The sequence below is a fragment of the Symphalangus syndactylus genome, chromosome 18 (assembly GCF_028878055.3).
Source record: "Symphalangus syndactylus isolate Jambi chromosome 18, NHGRI_mSymSyn1-v2.1_pri, whole genome shotgun sequence".
In the NCBI taxonomy this organism is placed as follows: Eukaryota; Metazoa; Chordata; class Mammalia; order Primates; family Hylobatidae; genus Symphalangus; species Symphalangus syndactylus.
In genome coordinates, this window is record NC_072440.2 from 26079217 (window position 1) to 26102166 (window position 22950).

At 38.2% G+C, this 22950-nt stretch overlaps 1 protein-coding gene across 2 annotated transcripts in view; it reads left to right on the forward strand.

Annotated features, from left to right (window-relative positions):
- The window catches only part of CERT1 (ceramide transporter 1), a 140988-nt gene extending 128694 nt beyond the window's left edge, over positions 1 to 12294 (forward strand). The window contains exons 14-19 of one of the 2 annotated variants that reach the window (XM_055253146.2): positions 495 to 627; positions 1819 to 1889; positions 4444 to 4572; positions 5325 to 5454; positions 7020 to 7156; positions 12282 to 12294. In XM_055253146.2, coding sequence (XP_055109121.2) covers positions 495 to 627; positions 1819 to 1889; positions 4444 to 4572; positions 5325 to 5454; positions 7020 to 7147 — 591 coding nt within the window. In that variant the 3' untranslated portion in view covers positions 7148 to 7156; positions 12282 to 12294. Of the gene's footprint in view, positions 1 to 494; positions 628 to 1818; positions 1890 to 4443; positions 4573 to 5324; positions 5455 to 7019; positions 9610 to 12281 lie in introns of those variants that run through there. The other variant, XM_063623149.1, reaches the window with a different exon arrangement.
- Positions 12295 to 22950: the final 10656 nt, after the last annotated feature.

Here is a 22950-nt window from a genome sequence, read left to right on the forward strand (position 1 = left end):
ATAGATCTGTATTTATGTTTTTGCCATCTTAGCTTTCAGCCATTGATTTAACAAATAACTGACTGCCTACTGTGTTTCAGATACTATTCTAGATGTTGGGGATACAGCATTGAGCAAAGCAGCCTTCATTTAGTATCTTCAAGGAGAATATATTCTAGCCAGGTTTATTTGGTTTTCTTAGCCATGTTAAACAGTCTTTTGAGAATGTTTGGTAAATAATGCCTAATTCAAATTGATACATTTATTTTTAAACAACTCACAATAAGTCATTTATCACATATGCATGTTTTTATATGAAGTTTACCTTGGATTTATAATTTTAAGTACTTTTTTGTCTGTTAATTTGAAATTTTTAATTTTCTTTTAGCAGAATATGTTCTATAAATAGACTTCCATAAAAATCTAAAGAGCAGCTATATTTAAAAGCATGCTTTCATGCTTTTATGGGCTTGATTTTTAAATTTCAAACAGTTTCGGAATTATGTTCTCTTTAGGTATACAGAAGAGAAGTAGAAGAAAATGGGATTGTTCTGGATCCTTTAAAAGCTACCCATGCAGTTAAAGGCGTCACAGGACATGAGGTCTGCAATTATTTCTGGAATGTTGACGTTCGCAATGACTGGGAAAGTAAGCTGTCATTATTAATATATTTTAATCTAATTATTATTTTGAATTTAATATCAAATCCAACCTAGTTTTCTGCATCTCATACATAGTTTACAAAGTCAACATAGAAAGTATTTAGAAAATCATATAGCGGACTAGCAATACATTTATATAGAGCTTTTCAGTGTATGAAATGCTTCCTAGTATGTAATTTGATCCAATAACCTCAGTAATCCTACAATGATAGGTAGTTATTATTGCTTATTTAAATACAAATAAAGTAAAATTCAGATAGGCAAAGTGACTTGTCAAAGGCAGCAAGAGCTATATGGTGGAGAAGCCAAGACTGAAATTGAAGATTTCTGTTTCATCATCTACTCTTTCCTAAACTGTTTCCATGGTAAATCCTAGGTGAATCCTTTTGTGATTACTTTAGAATTATTATTATTTTTTTAGACAGAGTTTCGCTCTTGTCGCCCAGGCTGGAGTGCAATGGCATGATCTCAGCTCACTGCAACCTTTACCTCCCCAGTTCAAGCGATTCTCCTGCCTCAGCCTCCCAAGTAACTGGGATTACAGGCGCACACCATCACGCCCAGCTAATTTTTGTATTTTTAGTAGAGATGGGGTTTTGCCATGTTGGCCAGGCTGGTCTCAAACTCCTGACCTCAGGTGATCCACCTGCCTTGGCCTCCCAAAGTGCTGGGATTACAGACGTGAGCCACTGCACCTAGCCTAGAGTTATTCTTAGTGTGTATTCCCCTTAGACACAAAATTTCCTAAGTATAGATACTTCTCAACGTCATCAGATGTTTATCATTGGCAGTTTGACATCCCTTTTTCACAGAAATAGCCACCTAAGATTAGATATAACAATTTATTTAACATCAATAAATTAGGGAAAAGGGAAGGGTTTTAGTGTTAGGGAATTATTGGTGCCTCAGTGATGCAGTAGTGATTAGAATTGCTTTCTTGCTGTGGAAGATAGATACTGGGCCAAAGAAATGAGGCTTCCTGGTGATCAGACCTCACATCCCTAATCTGTAACCATAATACTAAGTATTAGCTACCTTCCATTTGGATGTAACCTAGATAGGGCAGGATCCTGTTCAATTTACCATACTGTCCATTCGTACTTGACTTTCAACATAAGTGAATTGATCACATTCTAGGAAAAGATAATATATCTTTTTATTATTCTCTTCATTTCAGCAACTATAGAAAACTTTCATGTGGTGGAAACATTAGCTGATAATGCAATCATCATTTATCAAACACACAAGGTAAAGATCTCTTCATTCATCCTAGAAGTATTTCAGTGTAGTTCAAACTTAGACATATAGATTCTCTAAAGTAAATTGTGGAGGTTATTAAAAGCCACAAAAATCCGAAGACTTTATTAATGATTCATGAATGTCATGTATTTGAAAGGTATATCAACTTGTTCAAAACAGAAATATGTGCAGGCAAGAATCTGAGAGATACAATCTAGAAATAGAGTGCTTGATAAAGATCAGCTGTTAGTTCCTTTTTTTTTTTTTAAAGAGACAGGGTCTTGCTGTATTTCCCAGGCTAGTCTCAAACTCCTGAGCTCAAGTGATCCTCCTGCCTCAGCCTCTCAAATAATTGGAACTACTGGTGTATGTCACACTTTTAGCTTTCTTTATACACAGTTTAAGTCTAGAAAAGAGCCTTCTGAAATACTGAAACCCATTTAAATACCTTTCTAGTGTCTAGTCTCTATAAGAGGTAAAATGATAGTTACCAAATATGAAAGTGAATTATAGCTTCCTGTGACAACAACAATAAGGGTAATGGCTAGCATGGTATTAGCCTATGTTAAGACTAATAGATAAAAAAGTAAATGGATTATCTGAAAGCAAAGAAAAATCACAGAGCATGACTTGAGAGGTTAGTCATATACCAGAGCACACAGAAACATAATTTAAATTAGTTCCCTTTCACCTTATTTCTTCTTCTGCTATTCTTGATATTTAAAATTATAGAATCAATATTTCTCTTGCCTTATTCTGCTCTTTCTCTTCTGAAAACTGCCCAATAACATAATGTATATACCATAATAAAAAGAATTAAAATTTTGGAGAGATCCACCAAAAACAGTATTAAACATTATAAAAGAAATATAATGATTTAATAGGTACTTCGTTTTTCCAATTCAGTGAATGCTTCATTTTTCTTTTTTAAATGGTTTTTAATTGAGTGCAGTATATGAAAATTTATAAATCTGTTATGTATTTCTTAAACTCAGTCTTGTCATCTGAGACATCTTATATCTAATAATTAGGAGCCATACTTAATTTTACACGGTAGCTGCTCAGAAATGCATAACAATTAAGATTCGGTTTCAGCATACAAATTTTGAAGTCTAATTTGAAATCTAAAATTTAGTAAATATCAGAATATTAATTAATCACCCTATAATTTGGAATGAAGATAAATGACCAGTAATTTAGAACCAAAAGAACCTTTTTATCTGAAAATAATCCATCATGGAAAAGAATCTGCTGAAGGTATTCTACTAGATAAATAGTAGATGGAAGGAGGGTCATGTAAGTTGTATCAGGATTGAAAAATAAAACTAAAAATTATTAAAATAATGAATCTTATATGTAACAAAATTTGTTACAGTTATAATTATTTGCCAATTCTTGGAATAAACAAATTGTCCTGGAATCATTTTTTCAAGAAAATCACATTACATTCACAACGTATATAACCATACCACTAACACTATATCTGAAATTTATCATCACCCCAAACAGAAACTCCATACTCATTAAACAACAACTCTCCATTCCCCTCTCCTCCCATTCCATAATAATGTTCTGCTTAGACTCAAAGTCTATAGTGTTATTTACACTACAATATTTTTCCCTTTAAATTTGACATCTTTTGCAATATGGTCTTAAAAGAGGGCTACTGGTCTCTTGATATTTAAGTCATTCTCATTCTTTAAATTTCTATCTTATCATCCTGTGGATTTGTATTCATTAGGTCTAAATTTACCAAATCTTCATGTATTACTTACTGTCTCCACACAATTTACCCAACACTATATTTGTCAACTATGTGAAATTTTGTATCTTTAAAAAATGAATCATTTCATCTTGCAAATGATTTGTATTTTATGCTGTTTATTGCTCAGTAATCAGGAATGACGCTGCATAACAAGGACTAGTCCAGATACATATACAAGTTAACCAAAATAAAAGTAACTTAAATAGGATAAAAGTTTTTTTTTTTTATTTAAAGTAGGTAGTCCCATTTATTGAAGACCTAGGCTCCATGTCATTCCCATAGTATGTTTCCCCTTGCATACCTTAATATTGAAATATTTAAGTGACTTAGAATTCTTTCTAATGTGATTTGATTCAAATAAGTCTTTTTTCTTTAAATCTTTGAATCTAAGCGGAACATAATCATGGAGTATGAGGAGAGAGGAATGGAAAGTTGTTGCTTACTTGGTACAGAGTTTCTGTTTGGGATGATGATAAATTTCAGAGATAGCAGTATGGTTACATAACACTGAATGTAATTAATTTCCCTGAATTGTACCCTAAAAATTAGTTAAAATGGCAAATTATACATGTATATATTTTACTGCAATTAAAAAAAAATAGAACATTATTCCTTTTTTATATTGTTCTGCAAAGCTATTAACTCTGTTCATAATTAATCATTTGGTAGATATCCTCAGATGCTTTCCATTTAAAATTTGAGAGATTTTACCTTTAATTAAGACATTTATTGGCATTACGTTTCTCTTGTTAGTTCCATGTTAGATCTGTTTTTCAGAAGATTTTTACTTCTCCACAGAGGGTGTGGCCTGCTTCTCAGCGAGACGTATTATATCTTTCTGTCATTCGAAAGATACCAGCCTTGACTGAAAATGACCCTGAAACTTGGATAGTTTGTAATTTTTCTGTGGATCATGACAGTGCTCCTGTAAGTACAATGTATATAAATGTGTATAATTAAACAATATAAAGCTAAATACACAATGCAGGACAAAGATGATAAACACAGCCCATACACAATACTTGATTTGATAATGCTTCTTAGATTTTATGTTGGATTGACTGCTAGGAACAGTATAGCCCATGTGTTGTCTCAGGGCAACAGTCATGACTATGAACATTCCACCAGAGCCGTTTACCTTTCCTTCTAAGGTTTGGTAAAACAGCCAAAAGGGCAGCACATACACTGGGCAGTAGGCTACTTCCCATAGTTCTCTCTTAAGCCGTTATCAACTACCAGCCAAGCCTCTGGTGTTTACCACAATTTAGCTCCATTTACTACTTAAGAGGAGGGAATCTTGGGCAACATGGTTAGACCCCATCTCTATTAAAAAAAAAAAAATTTTTTTTTTTTTTTTTAATTAGCCAGGCCTGGTGATGTGCACCTGTGGTCCCAGCTACTCTGGAGGTTGAGGCGGGAGGATGATTGAGCCCAGGAGTTTGAAGCTGCAGTGAACTATGATGGCACCACTGCACTCCAGAGTGGGCAACAGAGCAAGACCTTGTACCCAAAAAAAGTGGGTGGGGAGGAATCCTGGTGTCATATCAGCTTGGTGCTTATAAGATTTCACTGGAGATATTTTTAAGAGTTACGATTTTGGTTAACCTAATATAATATTAAACCAGCAGAGTTTACAAAATACTGGGTATCTACTAATGCTTTGTTTTTTGTTTTGGCAGCTAAACAACCGATGTGTCCGTGCCAAAATAAATGTTGCTATGATTTGTCAAACCTTGGTAAGCCCACCAGAGGGAAATCAGGAAATTAGCAGGGACAACATTCTATGCAAGATTACATATGTAGCTAATGGTATGTATTTTATTGTTTTTGCTCTTTGGTAATGTGGCTGTTCTTGATCATGACCTATATGACAACAATTTGGACAAATGCCTTTTTAGTTCTTATCCATTAGATAACTAATTTTTAATTTGGAGAAAGGTGTATCAGAATTACTAGAGAATCTTTGAAAATACAGATGTCTGAATTTCACCCTGGAACTACTACTATATGAGTATTTCTGAAGCTAGAGCTGGATAGGAAAATTTTAAAACTTTATCCCTAGGTCACTGTCATATACCCTTCTTTTTTTTTTTTTTTTTTTTTTTTTTTTTTTTTTTTTTTTTTGAGATGGAGTATCGTTCTGTTGCCCAGGCTGGAGCACAGTGATGCAGTCTCAGCTCACTGCAACCTCCGCCTCCCGGGTTCAAGCGATTCTCTGCCTCTGTAGCTGGGATTATGGGTGCCCACCACCACACCTGGCTAGTTTTTTGTGTTTTTAGTAGAGATGGGGTTTCACCATCTTGGCCAGGCTGGTCTTGAACTCCTGACCTCGTGAGCCACTGCGCTCAACCTAGCCTTCATATTTAAGCACCATTTTCTTAGATATTTGCCTCATAGATTTATTATTAGGAATATAAGCAACAGTGGGGAAGGAAGTTAAGAGTTCTTTTACTCATTGTCAGCCTTTTTAGCTTTCTGAATCAATGCTCCCCTAGTCCTTATTAATTGCTAGTTACATATTTATTTCTCTTCGGCATTCATTGTCAGGCTTTTTGTTTTCTGAGTCAGCGTTTCCCTAGTCCTTATTAGTTGCTAGTTACATATTTCTTTCACTTTGGATAGGTCTTTTCATTGCTTGCTTTGGGTCCTTACTTCACCTACTTTGCACCTGGAGTAATCATTGCAACCTCTCTCATCAAAAGTCAAACCTTCTTTATACAGGGCCATAACTGCTAGTATGTTCAAAGAAACAGTTGTACCTGAGTAAGTTACTACTTAATTGTAGTACAGATTTGTGAATAAATCTGCCCTAAATAACCTTAAGTGGTGCTATACTAATTTTTGCAGCTAATTTTGGGAACCAAGAACATTGTAGAAAGGTTATAAATGCTTTCTTATTTGCTGTCTGATTATGTCTGATGGATAGTGTTAAGGAATGAAGGGTTGGGACTTAAAAGATACTAATTGGTCCAGCCGGGTACAGTGACTCAGCCTGTAATCCCAGCACCTTGGGAGGCTGAGGCAGGCGGATCATGAGGTCAAGAGTTCGAGACCATCCTGGCCAACATGGTGAAAACCTGTCTCTACTAAAAATACAAAAATTAGCTGGGCATGGTGGCGTGCACCTGTAATCCCAGCTACTCGGGAGGCTGAGGCAGGAGAATCACTTGAACCCCGGAGGCGGAAGTTGCAGTGAGCCAAGATCGCGCCACTGCACTCCACCCTGGCAACAGAGCAAGACTCCGTCTCAAAAAAAAAAGATGCTAATTGGTCCATTGTGAGGAATATTTTAAAAGCAAGGGAACAAATTAAGTGCTTCACATATGTTCGGAGAATTGTATCTTAATACATTTTAATTTTCCTTTATCTTGCAGTGAACCCTGGAGGATGGGCACCAGCCTCAGTGTTAAGGGCAGTGGCAAAGCGAGAGTATCCTAAATTTCTAAAACGTTTTACTTCTTACGTCCAAGAAAAAACCGCAGGAAAGCCTATTTTGTTCTAGTATTAACAGGTACTAGAAGATATGTTTTACCTTTTTTTTTTAAACTTTATTTGACTAATACGACTCTGTCAATACTAAAATTTAGTTGTTGAAAGTATTTGCTGTTTTTTTTGATGTTCCCCTATAGAGTATTGTTTTGTTGGTTTTTGTTGTCGTTGTTGTTGTTTTAAACAGGGTCTTGCTCTGTTGCCTAAGCTGGAGTGCAGTGACACCATCACGGCTCACTGCAACCTCGACCTCTGGCCTCAAGCAATCCTGTCATCTCAGCCTTCCCAGTAGCTGGGAGTCCCCACAGGCATGTGCCACCATGCTCAGCTGATTTTTTATTTTTTGTAGAGATAGGGGTCTTGCTATGTTACCCAAGCTGGTCTTGAACTCCTGGCCACAAACAATCCTCCTGCATCAGCCTCCCAAAGTGCTGGGATTACAGACATGAGCCACCGTGCCTGGCCTTGAGAATTGTAGTTTATAGTCTTTAAAACTTAATTCTTTTATTGTTTCCTTTTTCTTCTAATGCTTATGTAAAGAAATTTTGATATTATAGAACTGTAGAATTGTAGAAGTGCAAACTTCCTGTATTCTTTCCTTTCCTAGAAACTGTTATTTTTGTTGTATATTCTCCCAGATTTTTCTGTGTATGTACTGACGTGTTTTTGAGTGTTAAAATGTTTATACTTACTATTATAACAAAATTCTTGCTTTATAACCTTTTTTCTCCACTTAACAATGTATCTTGACTATCTTTATGAGACATGAGATGTGCAAAACATCTCATTCTTTTAATATCTGTTACATGCATGTTGCAGAATTTATTAACTAGTCCCATGTCAATGTCTGAGTTGGTTCCATATTTTACTGTCAACCAGTACAGCACTGAACACCTTCATGCAAAGAGGTAGAATCTTTAACTTTATTTTGGTGTTGTTGAGACAAAGTTTCTCTCTTGCTGCCCAGGCTGGAGTGCAGTGGCACAATCTTGGCTCACTGCAAACTCTGCCTCCCAGGTTCAAGCGATTCTCCTGCCCCAGCCTTCCGAGTAGCTGGGATTACAGGCGTCCACCACCTCGCCCAGCCTATTTTTGTATTTTTAGTAGAGGCGGGGTTTCACCATGTTGGCCAGGCTGGTCTCAAACTCCTTATCTCAGGTGACCTGCTCTCCTGGGCCTCCCAAAATGCTGGGTTTACAGGCGTGAGCCACTGTGCTCAGCCCAGAATCTTTAACTTTTTAAAGTAAGTGATACATTATCATGATTAAAAGTCAAAAGTGGCCAGGTGCAGTGGGTCACACCTGTAATCGCAACACTTTTTGGGAGACTGAGGTGGGAGAATGGCTTCAGGCCAGGAGTTCAAGTCTAGCCTGGATAACATAGCAAGATTCCATCTTGACAAAAAAACAATTAGGCATGGTGGCATACATGTATAGTCCTAGTTACTTGGGAGGCTGAAGCAGGAAGATTGCTTTGTCTGGGAGTTGGAGGCTGCAGTGAGCTGTGATTACATGACTGCACTCTAGCCTGGACAGGTAATGCCTGTTAAAAAAAAAAAAAAAAAGTCAAAAGTGTGAAAAAGTTATACAGTAAAATTTACCCTGTCTTGCATTCACCATATAGTATTAACATATGCTATTACTAGTTTCTTCTAGAAAGTTTTTAATGCTTGAATGAACAAATACAAGTGTATTTTCTACACACACGCACTTTTTTTGTTGTTAAAGAATTAGCAGCATACTATAAACACTGTTCAACATCTTATATTTGCATTTATTTTATCTTGAAGGTCTCACATATTTGTAAGGAGCTTCCTCATTTTGATGGTTATACAGTATCCCGTTGTATAGATGTACATGATTCATTTAATCGGTTCTGCATTGGTGAATATTACAGTTTCCAGTTTTGGCCAGAACAGTGTTATAATTGTATCCATATGTCATTTTGTACTTGCAAGTTTATATGTGGAAAAAATTAATAGATGTGGTACTACTGGCCCTGCTAGGGGTTTGTGCATTTATAATTTAGATATTACTTTTCATAGAGGTTATAGTAATTGACCATCTCAACAGCAGTTAATGAATTAGAGTGCCTGTTTCCCACAGTTTTTCATAAAATGTGTAAAACAAAACCTTATAACTTTCCCAACTCATTAGGTGAAAAATACTCTCTCAGTGTAGTTTTAATTGTATTCCTCTTCTTATGACTGAGTTTAAGCCTGCTTTGGTCCATTGAGAATCTTTTGTATAGTACTATTTCTATAAATTCTATTTTATAATAACATTTAAAATATTAGTAGATATTGCCAATTGTGTTACACAAATGGTAAGCAATAACACATGAATATTCTCTCATTCTCACCTACACTGGATGTTAAATAATTGGCTGAGAAATGTATATTCTTGAGTTCTTTTCTTTAGCTAAAAAAATAGACAATTATATAATGAAATAATTTTAAACAAGTCTGATTTCTAATGATGTTTATAGTATGTCTTTCTTTTAAAAAATGCAAAGGCTAAATTTATTGTCCGATACTAACTAATATCCCATACTAACATAAGGGATATTGCACTGATGTCTCAGTTATTTAGCTTTTTCCCAGGAAAAAGGGTATTTGAAAATATTAAACAGGTTCCAGTCTTAGTTACCTGAATGATTGGTGTTTTGGAATATAGCCTGACCCTTTAGGTATTCTCTCTTCAGGCACAAGTGCACTGCATTCAGTGTGCTGACAATTTTTATATCTTGTACTTTAGAATTGTTATAGCTAGATCTGGACACATTACTTCTTACTGATTCTGAGTCTGTGCCATATTTATCAAATAAACCAGAAAACTGATGGCACGTGACAGCAACAGGCTTATCACCCTGCTTCGCTATATGTCTCTTTGCCATGGCCTCTAGGTTTTTAAAGCGGTACTGTTTCACTCTATCCAAGACCAGATTTTGTTTCACTATAACTATATCTGCCTTCTCTCTTCTTCACTATGACCTCACTGAAACGGCCTCCCTCTTGATGCTTTATGATGACTTCCTTACCAAAGGTTCTCAGATATTCAACTAGGCAAGGCAGAAAATACAACTTTGTATTAAAGCAAGAGAAATCTGAATGCAGTTGTGTGTAAAACATGCTCTCAGTTATATTTGAGAAGAATAACTTTTTTAAACAGTTGAAAGATAAATGGTAGGATATTAGCAGCATTTGCCTCTAGACTGTTGGATTTAGAGCAGTGTTTTATTGACTCTCTGTGTGTGTATGTGTGTGTGTGCATGTGTATGTGCACAGATGTTTCATTTGTGGACCTGTGAGGGGGAGGAGCTTGGAATCTTAAAAAATTCATCTCTAGGGAAGAGAGGTCTATTGTTTGTGGATACATGTATATGTGTGCAAAGATACAACTGAAAACATTCATTGGCCCAAACTCAGATTTGGCTTTTTGAGTCCAGATTGAGCTTCTTTCTAACAAAGATCCAAATTCAAACCTTAAGATGGTAAAATCTTTGTTACTGTAACATAACTTTTTTTTTTTTTTTTACAATAATTATGGAAGATAAATGTATGAAGTCGAACCCAGCATTGAAACCCTAGGAAAGCGAACATTAATTTTGGTGATAGAAAAAATAGTAACATTCAATAATGTGTATATCATCTTTAGAGAAAGTTCTGTAAAGAGTTAATAAGATCCAAAGTTGTTTAACAGCAAAAACTTTATATATATTATATATATAATATATATTTTTATTTATTGTATTTATTTATTTATTTTTTGAGACAGCGTCTCACTCCTGTCGCCCAGGTTGGAGTACACTGGAGCGATCTCAGCTCACTGCAGCCTCAACTTCTCAAGCTCAGGTGTTCCTCCTACCTCAGCCTCCTGGGTAGCTGGGACTACAGGCACACACCACCATGCCCGGCTAATTTTTTGTACTTTTAGTAGAGTTGGGGTTTCACCATGTTTCCCAAGCTGGTCTCAAACTCCTGAGTTCCGCCTGCCTCAACCTCCCAAAGTGCTGGGATTACAGGCGTGAGCCACCTAGCCCAGCCAGTAAAAACTTTTAAACTCATTTGACAAAGAGGTCTGAGCATGTTTGTTGATTAAATAAGGCAGGCCTCTCTCTCATAGCTTGAATACATTTTTTAAATTCTTGGTAAGTAGTATTGTATGTCATAGTTTTTATTGCAGGCTAAGAGGAAAGAAATACCATGTTGTGGGGTAAAAATCCAGAGACCTTTCACTGATTCCCTCTGCTCACCTATATTGCCCTTTTTTTCTTCAGATGCCTACACCCCCTTTATTTGACACAACTATGCAAATTGTGAGGCCAAGGATGTGACTGCAAACAATTAAGATTTGATTTACATGAATAAGCTTTCTTCTCCATGAAAATACACTGTGTCACTTCACACTTGGTCTAACACACACACAAAATTCTCACCCTAGGTGGCACAGATACACTCAGCATGTAATATTAAGTACAATTTCCATTTTATTTTTCCCAGAGAATAGTCCATCTTCAGTCTTTAAGGACTCAGCTCCTTACATGGGCTTTGGTGGGGGTCATGGGGTAGCACCCACAGGTCTAAATTGGGGTGGAGGTGTTCGATCCTTCTCCTTCATGAGATCGATTCGTGACTACTTTGTTGTGAGTTGCACAACTCACACAGTAATATAGCTTCACATAAAGCTTGGGATGCACATAGACATCAAAGACACTCGCTTCGGAAATGTCCCTGACTGCTGCGGCCTTCACTGTGTTTCAAATGACGAATTTCTTAATGGCCTTGCCCTTGGGCACACATCAGGCACAGTTGGTGCAGCAAACAGGCTGCACATGGCTGTGGCCCTTTTTGGCACAACCATTGTTCCTTCTTTTCTTTGTCATCTTGGAGGCCCAGACCGTAGAGAGGACTATTCCCCTTTTTAATTTTTTCTAACTTTTGAAAAATCCATATACCTTCGATTCCTTGCTGATAAGTTCAAATTTGTAAGGTTAATAATTTTGCATTCATAATGATAAATTTTAATAGAGATTCCATGCATTCCATGAATATGGAGGGTGGGAGAACTCTCTTCTGGTAGTCTTGCAGCTGTTAGTAACAAACATACTGCTGAATTTTTTACTTGTCTTTTTTTTTTTTCCTTCAGTGACTGAAGCAAGGCTGTGTGACATTCCATGTTGGAGAAAAAAAGAAAAAAAAAAAAGCTGAATGCTCTAAGCTGGAACGTAGGATCTATAGCCTTGTCTGTGGCCCAAGACCTTGGCCTTGTGTACAAAAATGACAAAATATTGCAATAGCAAAGCTGAACATCTAACACTAGCTATCTCCTGGTAGATCTCCTTGCTCAGCATATAACTATAAATACATGTAAAATTACATGTATATGGCTATATTTTTATTTGCTTGCTCCTAGAAGAGAAAATCAACTTTGAATCACAACTAGGAATTGATGCTTTAATTTTTGGATACTTTTTCAGAATTTTTAATTTACTATGGTCCAGCCTAAGATCCTCTGTTGTATCAGGTTTTGTGCACAAAAGAAAAGCACAAAAGTTGAACGCACATGGGGCATGTGCTTTCTGTGCACCAAATACCTGGATGAGGTTCTTTTTTCAGGCCTACAGTCAAATCTGTGTCCAGAATTTTTTGACTTTTTTGCTTTGTATAATCATAGAATTCATTGCTGCTGATTTCTATAATGATTCATGTTGTCATGTGTCTCTTAATAACTGAGGGCTGTCAGTAACCTGTGATTTTGCCTTTTCTATAGTCTTACTCCCATGAAGAACCTTGGTTCTGATGGAGAAAGTGAAAAGCTTTATTTCTTTCCCTAGATATCTTTATATTTCTATTATATTTTTTAGTTGTGTACTGTGTACTAGAGATTTTTTTCAGTTTGTTACGAACACAATTTGGTAAGCCCTAAATTGGTTCTGCCTGTCTCCAAACAGAAACATCTGTACAAATCTTGTTGGTATAGACTACTTTCTGGAAAATGGTCAAGATAAGTTTATGTTTTCTTGAAATTTCTAAGATAGTATATGGTATCACTTGTTTAAAGCAAATCAGACTGAGTTTGACATTTAATTCAATATTTCTAGTATTCAGTAACGGGTATATATGTTTGTTCTTCCAGTTTGGATCAGTTTAAAAGATACGTTGCAAAGTATACATAGAAAATGTGAGCAGTGCCTCTCTTTGCCTCTTGATCAGAAACTTCAGCAGAGCAGTAAGGATTCCATATAATTTAAACTGAAATGCTTTTCTTTGTTGCTATAAGAACTTAAAATGTAAAATACCTTTTTCAGTTTAAGTCCTGTGAACAACACTGAATCATGGAGATGAGGCAAGGAATAGTACTCACTGAAGTTGAAATGACTGCCCACTTCAAAATCTTCATTGTGTTTACACACCAGTGTATTTATACAAATCAGAGGCATTTTGTAGATGCTTTGCTGACTTGTTCAGCTCTGTAAAAACACAGAAATCAGACCCATTTTGTAAAGCAGAAAGTCATGTTACATAGAACATGTCCTGTATATATCACATAGGTGGTAATGGAGTCTTAATGATAAGTGCAAGATAATAATTTAATGATGGGATTAGTCTGATCGCTTAATATGCACAATCCTGGAAGTGAATTACTTGCATCAGATATAGTGATATTTATTATTCTGTACAGAGAGAAAAATACATATAAAACATATGCTTACATTACATGCACGCAGATTTCACGCTCCATAATCTTTTCTATTTTTTAATTTACCTTTCTGTAAATGATGTGCATGGAATATGCCTTATAGAAAAATGCTGTTCATAATTTGACTACGTGGAAAAGTGCCTATATGGTGGTAATGCTAGTAAGGCAAATAAGACAAATTATCATGTTGGTTTACTACATCACCAGTTAACATTTTATATTGTGATGTTTAAAAAAGAAAAATTTATACCTCAAATGTGTATTTTATTTTACAATCAGCTGTGGGGTATGGGGTTGGGATGGGAGAATGGGAGGGTTGGGGAGGGCAGGTTTATTCACCATAGCCGCTGATAAGAATCTTCAAAAAAATTCTATATGCTCACTATAAATGTTTCTCTGTTTGCCATTTCTGGTAACTATCATGAACACAGACAGTTAACTTCTTTCATAACTAAATTGGATAGCTTTATTTTACAGAAGTATGAAAGTTTACAAAGCAATATCTAAATCTAATTATCATTAGTTGCATTTGGACTAAATGTGATGATATACTTTTGCAATTGATTCTGTAAATAAAAGGATTACACTAAAATATTTGTATTAAAAGAAGAAAAGATAACATTTTACCTTTAGATAACTGCACTTGTACTTCACTAGAGTTAATCCCACCCAATCAGATTGAGAAATAAATTGGGGAATATGGAAAGAGTCCAAAAGAGGTCAGAATTTGGAGAGGTACTGGCCTTCTGAACAACATTTAGACCCTTTACAATTATTTTCATTAAGCTGATTCCTACATCCTGAATATTCATGTTTTCTCATCTACAGATATTTGTCTTCCCCCAAACCAAAAGAAAAAAACTACCCTTTACTCTCTTTTCTACTCAGTTACTCTTTTGTGCTATGTTAGAAACTTGAAATATATTGGTGATGTGGGGATTTTGTCCCTGACTGCCCACTGTACAGGACAAGAGAGCACAGTGTTTCAGTTGGAATTCAGGACTCCTGGTTTTGAGGTAGAGGATGATCACTGCAGTACTTGGTTTGGAATTGCCACAGGGGTAGCTAAACCAAAGGAGGGTTATATCTGCAAGGGAGGTGTAAGAAGGCAAAATAAGGAAAAGGAGGAATGGGTTTTCTATTTGTTCAGTTTCATCAACTAATTTATACACCTAATACAATGTCAGTGTCAGTTGCTATTAAGAAATTTTTAGTTGGGCTGAGCTGGTTCTCTTGTGAAATTGTGCTGGTTATCTTTAAGCTTATCAGTTATTTGTCCAGTTAAACACTTTTCACCAGTATTTAGTCTGAGCTGTACAGACGATATATTTGGATTTTGTCATGGTTCATCTACAGACTCAAAACATTATCAAAGTACCTTGGGAGTGTGTAGAGTAACTTCTATAATAGCTTTATGATCCTGATGATGTTTTTTAAACACAATAAAGTTGGATCTTCCATGTTACAATCACAAAATTAAAACCAGTATTTAAAGTGGAAAAGTATTAAAATATTATGGACAAATATGCTGGCTTGATTTGTTTTCCTTAACCCTGAGATATTGCCCTACTCTGAGTAGTTAAGAGCTTGAAATTCAGTTTTGTTCCCGTAACCTAGTTAGGGATCACGAAAACTACTGAGTTGCAGCCTACATTTTTTTTTTTTTTTTTGAGACAGAGTCTTGCTCTGTCACCCAGGCTGGAGTGCAGTGGCACGATCTTGGCTCACTGCAACCTCCACCTCCCAGGTTCAAGCGATTCTTGCGCCTAAGCCTCCTGCGTGGCTGGGATTACAGGTGTGAGGCACTACGCCCGGCTAATTTTTGTATTTTTAGTAGAGACAGGGTTTCGCCATATTGGCCAGGTTGGTCTCAAACTCCTGACCTCAGATGATCCACCCACTTGGGCCCCCCAAAGTGCTGGGATTACAGGCCTGAGCCACCGCTCCCAGGTCAATTTTTTTTTAACAAAATATAACAGGATGGAATATATCAAGTACATGACATGTAATAAATATTTTGTATATCTTTTGTCATATGTATTACACATATGTGTGTGGTGGGTTACAGTTTACAATGAATTTCTTACTGTGGATCACATCCAGAAGTTTTAAAAGATTGCTAGAGAAGCCATATTCACTTGGGTGTTTCTAAAATGGAAGCACAGTGCTGGTGAATGATACACACTTATTTTGTAATTGAGCTGTGTGCACTTAACCATAAATAAATAATCTCATTTATTTAAATCTCATTTAATCTCAGCTCCACTTGTTGCACTCAGGTAATTTATGCCCTAGAACAACCATGAAATCAGAAGTGTGGACTTCCAGTTCACTCAGTCAGTGGATTCGTATTGAAAGGCACTGAGCATATTTCTTTCCTAGTGTTCAAAGATACATGCCATCCAAACAATGTGATCTGTAAACAAAAGCCAACTACTTAATCTGGTGGGATGCTGGAGGGAAAATCTGACTTGTGTTGAATTTGTTGACAGAGAAATATTATGTGGTCCTCATTCCTAGAGGGATTTTCTAGGGCAGCTTTAACTGTGCAGTTTTTCTTTAGACTTGACTTTGGCATATAACCTGCAAATAAGGTGTAGTTCTCACTAGCAATTTCAAATGGGGTTGCTTTTATAGGATCTTCCAGATTTTCTTGGCATTATTTGAACTTAGTTACAACAGAGTTCATACTATCATTTATATTGTCTACCTTTTAAGACACATTTTCTGTGAACCTTCCACATCTGTATACTTTGAATAGCCTTGCACAAATATCGTAAGTGAAGCTACTTTATTTAGCCTCTTCATTCTCTCTTTCTATAGAATTCTGTGAGGTTAGTAGTAGAACAAATCTTTAAGATCTCTGAAGTTATTAGAAGATGCCAAACCAGGATTTTCCTGTCACCCAGGCTCTGTGGTTGATGAGGTGGTGTGTGAGGGTATCTCCATCGTGTCTGTACCAGGCACTGTGCTTTTTCTGACTCCTCCCCACTCAACAGTCCTGTGAGGTGGTAGTGGTAATTGGTGGTACCACCCGTTTTACAGATGAGGGAACAGGTTGGGGTTCCAAACCTACTGATTCCCTGACTCTTAAGTTAGTTTTTTAGACTCTACTTTTTAATACCTATGTGTAATATCTAGAATATAGTGTTTGATGGACTAGAAAGAGCCAACATGCTTGAATACTAGCAATTTTGGTATATGGGTCTTAGTCCCACACTTCAATATTGGCTTTACGAAATTCCAAATACACATGGTTCCTTAACAAAGGTTCGATTTATGATTGTTCGACTTTATGCAAAGCACTACAAATACAGTACACTCCAACTTACCATGGGGCTGCTTTCCGATAAGCCAGTCATGTATGGAAAATACCGTAAGTCAAAAGTACATTTTCAGCCGGGGGCAGCGGCTCACACCTGTAATCCCAGCACTTTGGAAGGCCGAGGCAGGTGGATCACGAGGTCAGGAGTTCGAGACCAGCCTGGCCAACATGGTGAAACCCCGTCTCTACTAAAAATACAAAAATTAGCTGGGTGTGGTGGCAGGCACCTGTAATCCCAGCTACTCGGGAGGCTGAGGCAGGAGAATCATTGGAACCCAAGAGGCAGAGGTTACAATGAGCTGAGAGTGCACCATTGTACTCCAGCCCCCCGTCTAAAACAAAAAAAAAAAAAAAAAAAAGGCTTTGAGATCAGAAGCATTTGAATAAGGTACATTGAACGATAGATTTAGCCACATTTGAGATGCACAAAAGTGTTTTTAATTCTTGGTTCTCAGTTCTCAAAAGGTAGATAGGAAATGGGTTGTTGCTGTGTTTTAAGTTCACCAACCTCTGTACATTGATAGCACCACATTAATGGTATTCATTTTAATTTAAAACTACAATTTGTAGTCTGTGACTCACTTTTCATTCCTAGCATCCAGTAGGTTTTTGTTGTTGTTATTTCTAAGTAAATTTCCAAGTTCCTGGGTACCATGTGTTCAACATACTGAGAAAGAATGAGACTTAGAAGACCAAAGGTTCTCTTGCTGTCTCACTTGAACAGCTTTTATCTTGAGCAAATCAGTTTAATGTGTCTAAGTCTATTGTAATCTTCTATAAAATTATACAAAGCCACCTACTATGGCTACATCACAGGGTTGTTTGGGGAAGAGCAAGATAATGTATTTTAGTGCTTTTAAAACTTTAAAGTACTGTGCAAATATAAGGAATACTAAGGCAACTACAAATATGTGCTAGGTGCTGGGATTTGAATGGCAGAGATAGGAAGATGAGCAAGAGACAGGAATAATGACAAGTTGCAAACATTTGGAGGCTTTGAGCAGAACTGTAAGTTACTTGGCTTGTCTGGGGTTTAGTCTACCTCCAGGATATAACCAGTAAGGGAGAAGACTAGGGAGAGGCACAGGCAGTTGGTAGAAAACCTTGAAGTGTGTCAACTTTGATCTCTGTTCTGCCAGCAATGGGAGACACTGAGGGACTTTTTGGGGCATTATTATTGTACACATTTTAGAAATATCTGTGGGTCTTGCCGCCTGGTTTCGTTTGAAGAAGGAATAAGTCAAATGGTTTTGGTTTTGTTTTTTGATACAGAGTCTCACTGTATCATCCAGGCTGGAGTGCAGTGGCGCGATAGCTCACTGCAACCTCTGCCTCCCGGGTTCAAGTGGTTCTCGTGCCTCAGCCTCCCGAGTAGCTGGGATTAAAGGCATGCACCACCACGCCAGACTAATTTTTATGTTTTTAGTAGAGATGGGGGTTTCTCCATGTTGGCCAGGCTGGTCTTGAACTCCTGGCCTCAAGTGATCCGCCCACCTCAGCCTCCCGAAATGCTGGGATTACACCATAAGCCACCATGCCCAGCATGATGGTGGTGGTGGTGGTGGTGTTTTGTTCGTTTTTTTTTGTTTTGTTTTGAGATGGAGTTTTGCTCTTGTTGCCCAGGCTGGAGTGCAATGGTGCAATCTCGGCTCACCGCAATGTCCGCCTCCTGGGTTCAAGCGATTCTCCTGCCTCAGCCTCCCGGGTTCAAGCGATTCTCCTGCCTCAGCCTCCTGAGTAGCTGGGATTACAGGCATGCGCCACCGCGCCCGGCTAATTTTGTATTTTTAGTAGAGACGGGTTTTCCCCATGTTGGTCAGGCTCATCTCAAACTCCCAACCTCAGATGATCTGCCCACCTCGGCCTCCCAAAATGCTGGGATTACAGGTGTGAGCCACCGCACCCCCTCAACTGTTATTCGGTTCTATTGTATGTTCTCTTCCTTTGTATTTGGATTATGTAACTACTATGATATTGCTTCTTGTATTAGTCTAGAAGCTCTACTAATAAGCTAGGCTATAGCTTATCATGTCAACTGACCAGTAGAACACAAGGCCCCACATAAAGTCAGAGAGCAGTTTCAACACATGAGATTCATATCATCCACTACAAAAATATACATGTTTCCATCTTTGGATGATAAACTGATTCTGTGTTTGTTTATATGAGGACACAATAAATACAGCATTTCATAGACTACGTAGAGCTAGATACCGTCTTAGAAGCCAGCGAATCCAACTGTCTAATTTCACAAGGAAACTGAAGACGAGATAGAAAGTGAATAGCATAAGGTCTCACAGCTAGTTAGTGACATAGCAAGGACTGGAATGGAGGTCTCTGGATTTCCAGCTCCCTCAACACTGCCTTCCTCTGTTGTGACTGTTTTCTGTTTGGCATAAATGCTGAGTATATTAATTTATTGCCTCGGCCATTCAACAAACTTAGAGGACCTTTAATGTAAGGCACTTGTTTAAGGTAACAAGAAAAGACATAGTCCCTGCCTTCCAGAGACCTCAGTCTGGAGAAAAATGTGGGCAAGATTTATCTCTGCAGCACAGAATAAAATATCTTTGGCTTTTATTTTTATATATTTTTATCATTTAATTTTTTGTTTGATAATGTATATAATTCAATATAATTTATCAAGAAATAAATATTAACGGCCTGGCCAACATGGTGAAACCCTGTCTCTACTAAAAATATAAAAATTAGCCACACATGGTGGTGCATGTCTGTAATCCCAGCTACTTGGGAGGCTTGAGGCAGGAGAATCACTTCAACCTGGGAGACGGAGGTTGCAGTGAGCTGAGATTGCGTCACTGCACTCCAGCCTGGGCAACAGAGTGAGACTGTCTCAAAAAACAAAATTATTGGAGGTGCGTGTCCAAAGCTTTTCCTGATGGGGTGTTCAAGGTTTGAGTTCTACTGGCATAGGTAAGTGCTGTCCTGAGCAAGTTAAAGATGGCTTTTCCCCCAATAACTATCCATTTAAAATTACCATTCTCCTGGCTATACCAGCAAGCTTCTGTTATTTAACTGTTGTACAGTTGAATCAAGGTACTGGTCCATGGCCTGTTAGGAACCAGGCTGCACAGCAGGAGGTGAGCAGCAGGAGAGCGAGCATTAGGCTGAGCTCTGCCTCTTGTCAGATCAGCAGCAGCATTAAATTCTCATAGGAGCAAGAACCCTGTTGTGAACTGCGCATGTGAGGGATCTAGGTTGCACTCATGAGAATCCAATGCCTGATCTGAGGTGGAACTATCATCCCAAAATCATCCTCCCAACCCCACCCCATCCGTAGAAAAATTGTCTTCCATGAAACCGATCACTGGTGCCAAAAGAGGTTGGGGACCACTGGGTAAGAGCATCCAGATGTGTTGAAAGAGGATTGGCCTGAGGTAGGTGAGCTCTCCATACAGATCTGAGTACCTTTTGTTATTAGAGGACGAAGTTTTAAGAACGAGAGCTCACAGGTTATGTCCTCGATCAGAAAAGACTGAGGAAGTGCCCCAAAGCTTGATTTCATTGTAAGATTCCTTTGAGGTTATAGCCCAAGTCTAGACAGTGAAATGGGCAGGAAGGTAGAGGCTCTTCTGTTAATTCCTTTGTGAGCTTCAGGGCTACAGGAGAACATCACACATCATGCAGGGCTAACAATACTCTGAATTTGCTTTATTGTGTCCAAAGCTTCTACTGAGTACAATCCCAGCTGATTTTAGAGTGGAGACAGAATTGCCCCCTCAACTGCACCCCCCCCCACCTCCACTCCAGCCCACTTCAGATTTGCAAGTGACATGAAAGCAAAGGACTTCCATAATCAACACAGGGTAGATGACCATAGCCCTTCTAGTTTGGATTACTTCCTGATGCTTTCCTTCCATCACACACACACACACACACACACCCATATGCTTAGCAGCTTGCGCGCGCACACACACACACACACACACCTTGTATGCTTAGCAGCTGGCACAAGGCCCTCCTACTTTTATGCTCCCTGCCAACTGGCTTCAGAATTAGCCAACTGGAATGCTGTTGCCTGGGACTAATCCTGCTCCAGCACTACAATCCTGGGACATTACAGTTCAAAGGAGTCAAACTTCATAGGGCAGGTGGGGTGAAGATGAGGAGTGGACAGTGATACATACCTCTAACAGGAGCTCAATTTTTCCCGCTATTTGGCCTTTTGCAGCAGAGTGCAGGGAACAAACAGGAGGGTAAAGGGAATAGGTGGTGGCAAATGCCTCTCTCTGGGGCAGTCCCTCCACAGGTTGAAGAGGTGGAGAAGACCTTCAGTGTTGTTCTGGGACAGGGCAGGGGGTGTGAGGAGCACCAAATCCAAATAACATTTTCTAGTTAGTTATTACGTCTCTCTTGGGTTAATTCCAATCAAATTTTTATTAGCCAACATTTGGTCTCTCCCCAGGTGTTTTCCAACCTTGCGCTACTGAATAAACAGTTTTGTAAAACCATTCAAGCCCCACCAGGCACTTCATACTGAAATTCCAACCTATTAGTGCAGCAGCAGCAGCATCTGTTAACTGCCAAGGTTCTGGCCCCACCCCAGAAAAAGAGAATCAGAAATCGCTGGGGCAGGGCCCAGCAGTCTGTTTAAGCAGGTCCTCTGGGTGGATGCACGCTCATTTGAGAGCCGCAGTATTAAAGCCATCTTTTGCATTCAGCCTCCTAACTCCAGCTGTTAGTGTCAGTCTCTTCTTTTGGCCTTAGGGAGCAGCTGTTAGAAAACTCACATCCTGATGCAAGAGTGCCCATACCTCCCACTGCAGCTCTCAAACTTGCTCAGGATGGAAAACAATGGCAGGAATGGGGGTAGAAGGGCTGTGTTCCAAGCACACCAAAATGAAAAAAACAATCCGTTAAGCTTTAAATACATAATTGTAAACTAAATCATCTGCCATCTTCCCTCGGCTTCCAGTGTAGAGGTTACCCATTATCGTTGCTAACTGGCAAAGTAATTAATAAATTCAAGACTTACCTAGCATAGGAGCATACTTAGAGAAACACTGGTCATGAAAAACATCTCCACAATGAACATAATGCTCAGGAGATTGGTATTGATGTGTTTTGCTGTTCAGTGTGAGATGTGTCCCTTGGATTTAATCCTGTATCGTCTCCTGAAATCAAACATCCTGTCCTGCCACATGCATCTCATTGCTCAGCAGATCACCCAGGCAGACAGCAGGCTTAAAGATCCTTCACTCTCTTCTGTCCAGCCTGTTCCACCCTGGAGAGGGCTGAGCATACAGGTGACCATAGGTCATTTCAGAGAAAAACTCAAACCGATTCTCTAGTATCTGGGCCTTGGTTCTTTCTTAGTGGCTCACACATACATTTTTACCTCTAATTACAGCAAAAGTGTAGTCAATAATTTTCTGTAAATTAAATTATTGACTCACAATAATTTCTAAAGAGGCCATCCTCAGCTATACTAAGCTGTACAAATTCCCCTCTCCAATTCAGCTCACACAGCTTAAATGCTTGCAGTGGCTGTTTGGTTGTGGCTGCCCCTCTTCTCCTTAACTAGCCCTCCCATTCTCACTATCCAAAAGATGTCTAGTTGAGATGATAAATCTGAATTAATCAAACCCTCTAAGAGAGCTCATTTTAATGTTAATAGAATACTGCTATCAATGTTGTAGAGTTTGATAATAAATGGTCATGTGACTCCTAGCATGAATTACAGGTTACTACTATGACCAGACTTTACAAGCTTCCAGACCTCAGGGCTAGGGTTAATCCAAAGAAAAAAAGGTTACTGCTTACACTTAC